The following is a 13,304-nucleotide window of genomic DNA, read 5'->3' on the forward strand; positions in this document are numbered from 1 at the left end:
TGATCATACCAGAGACTTCTATAGATTCCACTGCTTTTGATCATACCAGAGACTTCTATAGATTCCACTGCTTTTGATCATACCAGAGACTTCTATAGATTCTACTGCTTTTGATCATACCAGAGACTTTTATAGATTCTACTGCTTCTGATCATACCAGAGACTTCTATAGATTCTACTGCTTCTGATCATACCAGAAACTTCTATAGATTCTACTGCTTCTGGTTATACCAGAGACTTCTATAGATTCTGCTGCTTCTGATTATACCAGAAACTTCTATAGATTCTACTGCTTCTGATCATACCAGAGACTTCTATAGATTCTACTATTTTTCATTTTAGTAGAATCTTCTAAAGATTCAGCTATTTCTGATTATACCAAAGACTTCTATAGGTTCTGCTGTGTCTGATTATACCTGAGATTTCTATAGATTCTGCTCTTTATCATGATACTATAGACTTCTGTAGATTCTGATGTTTGTGATAGACTTACAATTACATGACAATAAAGGCTGTTTTTGAATAAGTAAGATAAAAATACTTAAATATTTTCTTGGGTACAGTACAAGGTGTGCTATGTTAACTATGATTATTTTTACCTCAGTTTTAGAACCTAGACATGCACCTCTGTGTAACTGGACAGAATGGTGGAATAAAGATGATCAAGATGGTGAAGGAGATTTTGAACCTATCAAAATGTATCAGGTATAGATCATATATACATCAGTAGTATATTGAAATGGACAGTTATTTTGATATTTCTTATTATTGAAATAATTCTATACAAATTACAAATACCATACCAACTAATATTGGTGATAGATATCTACTTGGTAAGTAATTTACTGTAAATCACACTTGAGTGGTTTATTATTTGAAAGTAAGGTAAAGTTTATTCTAGAATGTACAAGAAACTTTATTAGATTTTCTGTGCAACATTAAAAAGGTTAGCTTCTTATTATCATTTTATCTTTTTATACTCAGGGTTTTGTAAAATAAATTTTATAGAATTGAGAAAAACAAAAACAATCATATGTTTCACAGATACTTCACTTTCTTTTGACCATGGTTTTTCCTAGTGGAGTCATCACCATGTACAGATTGAACTAGCTTGTAAAGATTTATGTATATATGTGTGTGTGTGTTAAACCAAAGAACTGGAAGTAAATCTGACACCCTCATGATGACAAAATCTTGTTGAAACGTTGTACATTTGCTGTTATGTTAAACTTATATTAAAGTGTTTCGTCATTACCCATTCAAGCCATCTCCAACCATTATTAGTCTCAAAGTGGATTCCTTGTCAACAAATAAGGGTATATTGTTTTAACTTTAAAAAATATAAGACCATTAAGCCAGTTAACATTTGTACAGGGTGTCCCAGAAGTCTGGGCCTATAGGGAAAATAAAAATTATATTCTTAAAGTTAAACAAAATCATTTCTGATGTCAGTTGTATATATTTCAGGAAAGCAGATACCCTGATGGCACAGTATACCTAGAATGCATATATGTATGGCTGTTAATGGCATGCAATTTTAATAATAACTAAATTTAAGAATAAATTGTGTATGTTGTTCCCTATAGGCCCAGACTTCTGGTACACCCTATATATGGATAGTTTCAAACCAGACAACAGTGAAATATAAATTATTTCAGACTGTAAACAAGTGAACAGTGAGATATGAACAGTTTAAATCAGTCAACACTCATAAATTATTAGTTTAAAACCAGTAAACAGTCATGTATAAACAGTTTCAAACAATTAAACACACATGTATAGATATTTTCATATCAGTAAACAGTCAAATACAAAAAGTTTCAAATCAGTCAGCAGTAAGATATAAATAATTTCAAAGTCTTTAAACAAGTGAACAGTGAAATATGGACAGTTTAGAACAAATCAACAAACATATTTCGACAACTTCAAACCACTGAAAACTCAAGTAAGAATAGTTGAAAATGAGTCAACAGTCAGATTTGAAGTTTAAAACCAGTATATAGTCAGATATGAAGTCTAAAATTAACAGACAGTCAGATACAAAGTTTAAAACCAGTGAAAGGTCAGATATGAAGTCTAAAATTAACAGACAGTCAGATTTGAAGTTTAAAACCAGTGAATGGTAAGATATATAGTCTGAAATTAACTAACAGTCAGATATGAAGTCTAAAATTAACTGGCAGTCAGATATAAAGTCTATAATTAACTGACAGTCAGATATGAAGTTTAAACCCACTAATGGTCAGATTTGAAGTCTAAAATTAACCTACAGCCAGATATGAAGTGTAAAATTAACTAACAGTCAGATATGAAGTTTAAAATCGGTAATCAGTCAGATATGAAGTGTAAAATTTACTGACAATCCAGTTTCAAACCATTCAAAAACAGATCTGAAGTTGAAAACTGTCAGCAGATACAAAGAGTTTAAGGCCAGTCAAATATGAAGTTTAAAGTCAGTAATCAGTCAGATATGAAGTTTAAGGCCAGTCAAACAGTCAAATATGAAGTTTAAAGTCAGTAATCAGTCAGATATGAAGTATAAAACAGTCAATGGTGAGCAGTTGTTAAACTTAACTAATGTGTATGTGTATGTCAGTTTTTAAATAATAAATATTGTACAGAGCAGTTAAAAACTAATTGGGCACCTTTTTTGATGCATTGGAAATGCATTTGCTGTTTTTAAATAATACATAATATAAAGAGCAATTATAAAATTGCTTTGGGCCCTTTCATTGACTGATTGGAGTTGCTTTTCTATTGATGACATTTAATTTTTTTCCAATGTTAGAGTTTTCCATAAATGTATCTCCCAGTTTTTGGGAAAAAGTGAGGAGGCAACTGCCTCCTCTGCCTGAACCTGGCTATGGCCCTGGTATAGTGCCTAGGCCACTACTACCTCTGTCGTATCCCAGCTGGTTTTTGTGAGCCCTGATATTGTATTAAAGGCCTTGATGGCACTGGATATGTAGATTTAGTGTGGTTGAAATATCTTAGCATGTTATCCTTTGCTTTCATTCATGGGTTCTTAGAAATATTTAATGAACTCTGTGCAATAGTGCAAATATGTTTTTAACAATAAGCCACAGAGCTAAATGTATGGCACTACAAGAAGATTGAAGAAATAGTCTTCATTATTAGTTGTTAAAAGATAGTTGGAATTTTATTTAAATAATCATTAAATTGTGATGACAAAGAATATACTTTTTTATATCATAACAGGATTCTTGAACTAATACTTCTATTAGGGATTTTGTGAACTAATAAATGATAAAATCATTATTTGAGATAGTATTTCTAACTTGCATTCTGTTTACAATTTTATCAAAATCATAAAAGTAATATATATGAAGAGTTTATTACTTTAGAATCAGTCAAAATGTAAAAGTGTAAACTTGTAAAATAGAGAAAAGTAGTATTGTAAAATATTGTGTATATTAACCAAATTTCACATTATTTTTCTGAATAAACCTTGTATGTGAAAGCTGTTCTATGTGTAACTCAAAGAACTCAAATACTTGAAATAAATTGATCACTACTTAGAATTGATTTGTGCCTTTTTTGTGTATTTAAAAGAATTTACACAAATAATTATCTTATGATGATAAGAAATTGCTGTTTATGCATTGTATGGACAAATTTTGATTTGTTTTCTAGAATTTTACAAAAGTTGGAGTCACTGAACAGCAAGTAACACAGTTTATTAAAGTTGCTAGAAGCAAGTAATTATTTTCTGTCAGTGGCCTTTCTTACATTTAATAAATTATTGTTGATATTTATCAGTGGCATAATAAGGATATCAAGGTAAAATTTTCACTTGATCAATGGTATGATATGAGGTCTAAATACTACTGGTTGTATAAATATTTGTATGATATGAGGTCTATGATATGTTGTAAATCTAATTATGTAATATGAGGTCTATATAATACTAATTGTATGATGTTACTCTATATAATACTGGTTGTTTATTTAATTGTGTGAGATGAGGTCTAAATTCTAATGGTTGTGTATCTAATTGTTTGATAGTATCTCTATATATAATACTGGTAGCATATCAGTTTAATGATTATTTGTGTTTGAAGTTTATATATTTATAGTTGATAAAAGTGGACACTTGTTTTCTTCTTTGTCAACAGAGTATGTATAGAGTGTGTCAGAAACCTGAACTGAAAGCCATTGAATGTCGGCTTGCTAAAACTAAGCATGATTATCGAGAAGTCAAACAAAATGTAACTTGTGACATTGACACAGGATTTAGCTGTTACAACAAGTACCAAATTGGAAAATGTTATGATTATGAAGTGAGATTTTTCTGCTATAGTGATAAATGTCCCAAAAGTAAGTTCTGTGCAATATTTCAATTTCTTTACTTATCTTTAGACTTACATAAAGTATCTTTAATTATTAGTTATTATCAAAAACATAGAGCACCAGTTCTGAAACTGTGGTACACAGGCTTCATTGAGATGGTCTTTGGTTAGAAAGTAGCAGCGTAGTGCATAATCTCTGTTGGGATGAAAAACAAATTCAGGTTCTCCACAAACAAAATAATTTGAGAACCACTGACCTAGAGGTTCATATAGTGTTTGTATACATAAATCAAATCCAGTAACATCTAACTAGTTTTTTAACTTGTTTACTTATTGCTCATTATTATTATCTATGGTTAGAACTTTAATTATTGTCTCCCCATTAAGTTCTCCAGTAGCAAATAACTAGTTCTTTAACTTGTTAACGTATTGCTCATTATTATTATCTACTGTTAGAACTTTAATTATTGTCTCTCCCATTAAGTTCTCCAGTAACATCTAACTAGTTCTTTAACTTGTTGACTTATTGTTCATTATTATTATTATCTACGGTTAGAACTTTAATTATTGTCTCCCCATTAAGTTCTCCAGTAGCATATAACTAGTTCTTTAACTTGTTAACGTATTGCTCATTATTATTATCTACTGTTAGAACTTTAATTATTGTCTCTCCCATTAAGTCCTCCAGTAACATCTAACTAGTTCTTTAACTTGTTGACTTATTGTTCATTATTATTATCTACTGTTTGAACTTTAACTATTGTCTCTCCCATTAAGTTCTCCAGTAACATCTAACTAGTTTTTTCACTCTAACTTGTTAACTTATTGTTCATTATTAGTATCTACTCTTAGAACTTTAACTATTATGTCTGCCATAAAGATCTACAGTAACACTTATTGCGAGTTCTATACTTTAGCCTGTTTACTTTAGGATTCATTCTACACTAAAAGTTCTTGATTTAAAAATTAGTAGTTTGTTTTTTATGATATCTTTGTTTGAGAATGGATATTTTTTAACTGTCACTGTAATATAGTTAAACACCTGATCTGTTAAAATGTTGTTGCACCATAAAGGAATGTTCATGGAACTGAACACTTATCTTTTTATTTTTCTGTCTCTGTACTAGTATAAACCACTGATACTTAAGCAAGACGCATTGTTTAACCAGTGCTTTAGTTACAGTTTTATTGTGGGAATTGCTTTATTTATGTTTACTTATCAATCCATAATATTTGTTATTTCACATTCAGTGAAAATTACAAAAACAGTTTGTTCTTAAATTTTGCTAATATAGCTTCATTGCCTGTTTTCTCAATACCGTTGTTCTTCAGAGATCTTTATCACTGTTACTTTCAATAGTATTTTGTATTCACAACATTGTAAAATATAAAGTTTAAATAACTGTTAAAAACAAATGGAAGCTAATGTTATTTCTATTTAACATATATTTTAGAAAAATACATGTAATTTTTCACAACCTATTTCAGCCACTTTTTTAGACATCTTGATATAATGATAACATTTTTATGGGTTATTTTACAAAATTTGTTTTTATTATGTTTGAATTGTAAAATTTTAAGCAAGTATTTCTTGTTCTGTTTACAGCCGTTCCTCGACCAAAACCTATTCCATCATGTGTTCCAAGCTGGACACCTTTCTTTAACAATGATAGCCCTACTTCTGGAGAAGGAGACCTGGAACTTTTAGAAGATATACAGAAGCGTGGAAATGTATGTTTTGATAAATACATTGCAGGCATTGAGTGTAAAACTCGTATTGGGAAGACTGTGGTTGATTACACAGAATCAGGAGATTTTGGAGTGAAATGTTCACCAACAGTAGGACTGGTGTGTCAAAACTCCTTACAGAAGAAAGGACATAAGTGTCAAGATTATTCAGTCAGGTTCTACTGCTCTTGTGGTAAGACCAAACTCCGAAATTGTGTATCATATCTTGCTTTTAGTACATTTAAAATTAAGTTATCCTTTTCTCAAGTGAAATATAATGATGAGCCATAACTTGAGTTTAGTCTAGTTTTTTAGTGTGTCGTCACATTAATTGGAGTTAGCTGATGATCTGAGCTACTGATCAGTATCGAACATGGTATATATTGCTATTCAAAAAATTATTAACATTTGTACTTGAAAATTGTTGAATTTTTATGATATAGCTGCAAAAAAGTACATACCTAAATGGTTAAATAAAAACATTTTTGCAAATTTTTTCAGTTATTCAAAATTTGAAAATCTTGTTATTAGTTATATATAACCATATGCTTTATTGTTATATGAGAATAATGTTATTTATTGGACTTTAATAAAAATTTTCATTTTACAGGGATTCTTTTCTGCTTCTTGAAATAAAAAGTTTTACATAACTATAAAATTTCCAATACAACTGTAATTATTGTATGATTTTAGTTACATCCACATGAATGGCTATGTCCACATTATACATTAAACATATTATATAGCAATCACCAGAGATATATTAGTTGCTGAAAGAATCAAATTTTCATCAGTCTTAGTAATATGGAAACATACAATAGTAATACACACATTATGCAGTGTGACAGGAAGATAACCAGTTGTTGTTATTGTGTATTATAGTTTAATATACATGCCGCCATGCACATATGGCTGTAAAATAACCATCTGATATGATACATGACCTCTCTCACATCTAACTTTCCTAATACAGTGCTGCCCTCTATATGCAAACGTTTTGGTTCACTACTAGCTTTGAGCTCCTATCTTTTTTCATGTGTTTCCATGTAATATTGGTATCTTAGCATGGAAATAAACATGCGACAAACTTCCACCAATAAGAGTGTGACCCAGTTTCTTGGTGCAGCTGACTCTGATTGTTCAATCATCATCTCTCAATTTGGTGCTCATATGTTAAGTCAGCTCAGAGGCAGAGCTTGTGGGGGATCAGGGGTGGACTGGTGAGAATTTGGACTCTTATTTTTCTGGCATCTTCCTTTGCTCAGACATTGCTAATCAATTGAGAGAAGATACTGCCATGCCTTGACCTTCCTATTTATTGGATCAGCATGCCTTAGCTTTCCATTGTTTGGGGATCCCATATTTAGCTTCTCAGAGGCTAAATCCTCTTCTTCCTCTTTGGGGTCCTAGGCCTGATACTGCTGTTCATCTTAACCTAACTCAGTTTTTCTGGATTCATCTGTCTCTCACACCAGTTTTGTGTTGTTTTTTTTTATCTTCTTTGCAACTGTTGTTTGAGGCTTATCACAGGTCTCCAGTTCAATTTTCAGATGATCTTTAGTCATTTATTGACTTCTACTTTGGTATGGTTATCATTTTCTTCTCTCTCCTTGGTCTTTTTGTTTGTTTGTTGCTGGGCTCTTTGGTGGCATTCGATTTTTTGCAGGTATTCTAGTTTCCATCGAATCTAGAGTGAATGTATCTGGTTTCTATTTTTCTCTTTTGACACTGACCTCACACCTTTCCCAGTCTTCTACTGGATGTTTTCTTGCATTTCCATTTGTTTGTAGTATCAAAGAAGGTGAGGATTGGTGACCCATCATTGAATTTTTTGTCTCAATCATTTCCTCTAGCCTCTGACTTCCTATTCCTTGTACTATCTACTTTTAAAACTTATTTCCTCCTGCTTCATGCCTATTGTCATCAGCATTCTGATATGTACACCATTGCTTTTATGCCTTTTTTGTTCTGAATGGCAATTTTCTCTCCAAAATGCTTGTGCTGTGTGAGGGTAAATAAAGCATTCACACCTTTCCACCCCCTTTTTTATCTTTATTTCTGTTTGGATCCAGAGCACTTCTCTGTCCTGTACACGTGTTTCATTGTTTTTTGGACCACACTTCTTCCATGGAATCCTTCATACATCGTGATGCTTATCCCTTTACTTTCACAGGATTTTTTTTGACAGCTCATTTGTTTAGCATATTCTTCATTGGATGGAAATGCATATTGGCATTTCTAGTATCCTCCCCTCAAGTTTTGTCATGTCACTCCCTCTTTGATTGTTCGTTTCTGTAATCTGTTGAAGGAGATTTTTTGGATAGGCATGAGAATGACCCCCTCACAGTTTTGTTGCACCCTGTTTCTATCATATGACCCTTTTTTGTCTTGTCAGGCTATGAAATGTCTCTGGTCACTATTCTTCACATATCATACTATTTCTGCATGGATAATTATTTTTCTTTCTTACTCTAGTACCTTACAGGACCCTGCTTGTGTTGCCTGCCAGGATATGTTTAAAGAAACCCCATACAATGTAGGGCTATCCTGGTCTGATATACCACTCAGCCATGAGGTGGGGGTTCTACAAGACTACTCAGGGCATTGTCACAGTGCTCATTTTTCCTAAACAAGCACAATCAAGACTGTACCAACTCATGGACTATCATGTGTAAAACAGGCAGATGATTCCTGACCATCCTCCTTACGTAATTTAACACCTAGTATTAGCCTGTTTTAGTAGTCTGGTGTTGGATTGCTGTTGGACCAGCCAATATAAGTCCATACTCAGTTAGAGGGTGGATGTTACTTTCCTGTTCTGCTTCATTGGGCTTGAGGTGAAGATGGCAGAGATGCTTGGATGACAAATTCCTGTTGCTGCCTGATTTTGCACTTGAATTGACCCACCACGTATGGTTTAATGCACCCTAGCTACACTACACATATAACATTTTTAAAAGTCTGATACAGGTTATGGACTACTTTTTTTATCTTTAGACACTTCCTTTCTCGGTAAAGAGCATACACTGCTACAGACAAGGTGTGATCTCCAACTAGTGATCTCCAACCAATATGTTCCAAGGTAGAGGGTTTTGCTCTACATGGGTTTCCTTTGGGTACTTCCCAAAGAGGTCTCATCTAGGCAAAATTTTGCACCGGCCCCTCCACCACTTTGATGTGACTGAAGGTTACATATTGTATCAGCAGTTAACAATTTCACACTGAAAATGTATTACATCTATTCATTTTACTTTGTTGCCTAACCTCAAATGAACGATCAATATAGAGGGAGTCAGCTGTGCTAGGAGGTTGTATCACACTCCTACTGATAGAAGGCTGCCACATGATGATTTGCATGCCAAAATGCAGCAATATCAAATGGAAATGTAAGATTAGGTAGTAGCCTCTAGTTTAGTGGCGAGCAAAAATATTGGCATTTAGAGGGCAGCACTGAATTGGGAAAGCAAGGTGTGAGGTAAGGTGAATATATGTTAGAAATACATTTTTAGTGGAGGAAAATGTTAACCTTGTTGCTATGTGTTAGAGTTTAATGTACACATCATGCATGTATGAAAAGGTTTTATGAATATGTTTTCTATATCTAACTGTGAAAGGCTAATGTCAAATTTTCTTTTTCATCTTTTTAGTCCCACCTGTCCCACCTGTCACTACAGGTGAGCTTTTTACTATTTTATATGTATGGAAATAACCAGTCGTTTCTGTATATTATAGTTTAATATATGTGTCATGGATCTATGGCTGGAAAATAACCAGTTGTTGCTGTGTGTTATATTTTAATGCATGCATCATGGATGTATGGCTGGAAAATAACCAGTTGTTGTTGTGTGTTATAGTTTAATATATATGTCATGGATGTATGGCTGGAAAATAACCAGTTGTTGTTGTGTGTTATAGTTTAATATATATGTCATGCAGTGTGACTGGAAAATAACCAGTTGTTGCTGTGTGTTATAGTTTAATATATATGTCATGCAGTGTGACTGGAAAATAACCAGTTGTTGCTGTGTGTTATAGTTTATTATACATGTCAGTTGTTGCTGTGTATATATCTGAAGACTTATTTAAACTCATTAAATTATCAGAATATGTCCTGTTAGTATTCAGAGTGTATATTTGTGATAGTTCTTTTTTTTAAATCTGCAGGAAACAAACTTTTAGTATGATTACTGTACCAAAACGATTATACTGTTAATGATTATATCATTATTTTCGTCTTTTTTTTTAAAGAACTACTAGTATTACATATGTAATAGCTCTTGATTTTATGGTGTTTCAGTGAACAAATTCTGACAGGCCTTCTTTTATATTTATAAAATTGAAGTTTCATATCTCTCAGAAATTCACTTATAAGTAAGGAGTTTCAAGTAAATTGTTAAGAATTATTATTTATGTTACTTTTTACCAGAATGATATTTAAATTAAACTAAATAACTTCTGTTTTTCAGCTCCTCCGTGTCCTTTAACCCAAGTGTATGATGACTGTGGTTACCGCTGTAATCAGACTTGCCAGTCCTTTTTTAAACTTCTTGTCAATGAACAGAAATGTGCACTTGGAACCCCTTCAGACCTGTGTATTCCTGGATGCCGACCAACCGTAACCTGCAGTGCCCCCTATGTCTGGAGAGACTATACCACATGTGTGCGTAAGGAGGAGTGCACATGTGTTTTGCCTGATGGGACAATTCTCTCTGTAAGTAAATGAGTGAAAATCTATTAATGCTCAAATCCTCCATTTTTAAGATGAAAGATACTACTGTGCAAGTTATTGATTTTTGGGTGTATTTCTTAAGATTGTTTTATCATAAAAATTCACTAAAAAACTTAATGAAAAAAAGAAGACAACCGTACATTTTACAAATATGTCATTTATTCATGACCATGGTTTCACCAGTAAAGGCATCATCAAGTTTCAAGTATCATTTCTAGTTAACATTTTCAAGATTGTTCAAGAAAATATATGTAATATCTTGAGTTATGATCTACCTAAAATTTATGTGATTGTGAGAAACACTGTTTGTTCTTATTTTATGAGAATGTTATAAACTTTTTCTCACACATTGTTATATTAAGGTTATTATAAGTGAAACATTTATTTTCTGATACTTAGAATTTTTTATATTAATCTTACATTAAAGATTTCTACTTCTCACACTTGCTCCTGACCCTCCTAATCAGTTTCTTTTGTATTTCTTTTAAAGTGATTCTGAAATAGAGAAAATGTAGCTCTCTCTATTCCAGAATCACTTTGAGTAATATCTATAGTAACTACTCTACCAGTGTTTTGGTTAATCTACTTTTTAGCCTGATTTCTTACATTCAAATATTTACAGCTTACTCGGTTTATATTGTGCAGTATAATTTTGTCACATAAATTAATAATGTCTAAGATAAATTCTGTATCTATCTATGTGGCCCGGCACGGTTAGGGTGCTCGACTCGTAAGCTGAGGGTTGCGGGTTCAAATCCTCGTCCCGCCAACCATACTCGCCCTTTCAGCCATGGGGGTGTTATAAGTGATGGTCAATCCCACTATTCAGTGGTAAAAGAGTAGCCCAAGAGTTGGCGGTGGGTGATGATGAATAGCTGCCTTCCCTCTAGTCTTACACTGCTAAATTAGGGATGGCTAGTGCAGATAGCCCTCATGTAGCTTTGCGCAAAAATTCCAAAACAAACAAACAAACTGTATCTGTATGACACATAGTTATGGATGGAGAAGATAAGTCTTTTTTTATGTAAAACAAAGTTATTGATTGAAAATATAAGCCTTTTTTCATGTAACACAAAGTTATTGATAGAAAAGATAAGCCCTTTTTCATGTAACACAAAGTTATTGATTGAAATATATAATTTCTTTTTTATGTAACACAAAGCTCTTAATGGAAAATTAAACCTTGTCTCTATATAAAACAAACTTCTTGATAGAAAAGATAAGCCCTTTTTTATGTAACACAAACTTCTTGATATAAAAGATAAGTTCTGTCGTTAGGCAACAAAGAGGTATAGTTGGAAAAGTCTACATTTATTTTTGATTACTGTATCCAATGTTATATTGTCAACAATACATGCCTTTACCTCATTAACTGTATCATGGAATGTTTTAATTATTGTATCCAATGGTATTTGAACAGATATAATTAATTACTAGGTATGGTTTTATATTGTATTAAGCTCAGTATACATATATGTGATAAATGTCAATGCTAATGACACATTTCTATGTCTTTGAATCTATCCATCCATCCATAATGTATGATATCACAAACTCAAAGGATGAATCATTTACTCTTTGATCATGCATGTTCTTTTATTAAATCGAAGATAAGTGGGTATTTCTGTTGATAGATCAGCAGCTTAATCATTGTATTTTCTATTTTTAACGATCACAACAAATCTTCCAAGTACCTGATTAGTAAACTTGAGTTATGTTCATCCTTTATTTAGTACTGTTTCTAGCTCGATAATAAACAAGATTACGACACTTATGATAAGACTTATGTAAATTCATTTTATTTTGCTTTAGATTCTGAAGATAGAATCTGATAAAATTCCGAAACATTTATCTATGTCCCATTTTTTTTAAATAAACAATGTTGTATATCATAAGTGTCGTAATCTTGTTTATTACCAAACTTCGTTTTCCTTCAAGCACATCTATTGCTAATGCTTCAAGATAATTTATAACAACAATAATTTGTAGATACTTTTTGACATTTGGATTTTTTTTTTTTACTTTTTTATGCAGCCTGGTAGAGTTATTGCCTATAACTGCCAGAAGTGCCAATGTCAAGACAATCATCTTACATGTGAACCAATACCCAACTGTGGAATAACACCCATCACAAAGGGTGAGTACCATATACATTTAAATATAAGTTCCATTAGTACTTCAGAAGTGTGATGCTGAATCTATCAAATCTGTTGCACTGTAGGCCTACCAATCTGTGTATGTACCTGACTGAGTAGAATAATTTCTACTAATAAAACTTGTAACAGTAAACCTACCAATCTGTGTATGGACCTGACTGAGTAGAGTAATTTCTGCTAATAAAACTTGTAACAGTAAACCTACCAATCTGTGTATGTACCTGACTGAGTAGAGTAATTTCTACTAATAAGATTTGCCACAGTAAACCTACCAATCTTTGTATGTACCTGACTGAGTAGAATAATTTCTACTAATAAGATTTGCCACAGTAAACCTACCAATCTTTGTATGTACCTGACTGAGTAGAATAATTTCTACTA

General features: G+C 32.3%; 1 protein-coding gene across 1 annotated transcript in view; it reads left to right on the forward strand.

The window, feature by feature from the left end:
- The window catches only part of LOC106468569 (hemocytin-like), a 94,624-nt gene that overhangs the window by 20,895 nt on the left and 60,425 nt on the right, over nucleotides 1-13,304 (forward strand). Inside the window, exons 8-13 of the mRNA XM_022396906.1 lie at nucleotides 605-705; nucleotides 4,137-4,338; nucleotides 5,917-6,231; nucleotides 9,686-9,712; nucleotides 10,505-10,749; nucleotides 12,802-12,904. Coding sequence (XP_022252614.1) covers nucleotides 605-705; nucleotides 4,137-4,338; nucleotides 5,917-6,231; nucleotides 9,686-9,712; nucleotides 10,505-10,749; nucleotides 12,802-12,904 — 993 coding nt within the window. The remainder of the gene's footprint in view (nucleotides 1-604; nucleotides 706-4,136; nucleotides 4,339-5,916; nucleotides 6,232-9,685; nucleotides 9,713-10,504; nucleotides 10,750-12,801; nucleotides 12,905-13,304) is intronic.

Source organism: Limulus polyphemus, unplaced genomic scaffold (assembly GCF_000517525.1).
Source record: "Limulus polyphemus unplaced genomic scaffold, Limulus_polyphemus-2.1.2 Scaffold3056, whole genome shotgun sequence".
Lineage (NCBI taxonomy): Eukaryota > Metazoa > Arthropoda > Merostomata > Xiphosura > Limulidae > Limulus > Limulus polyphemus.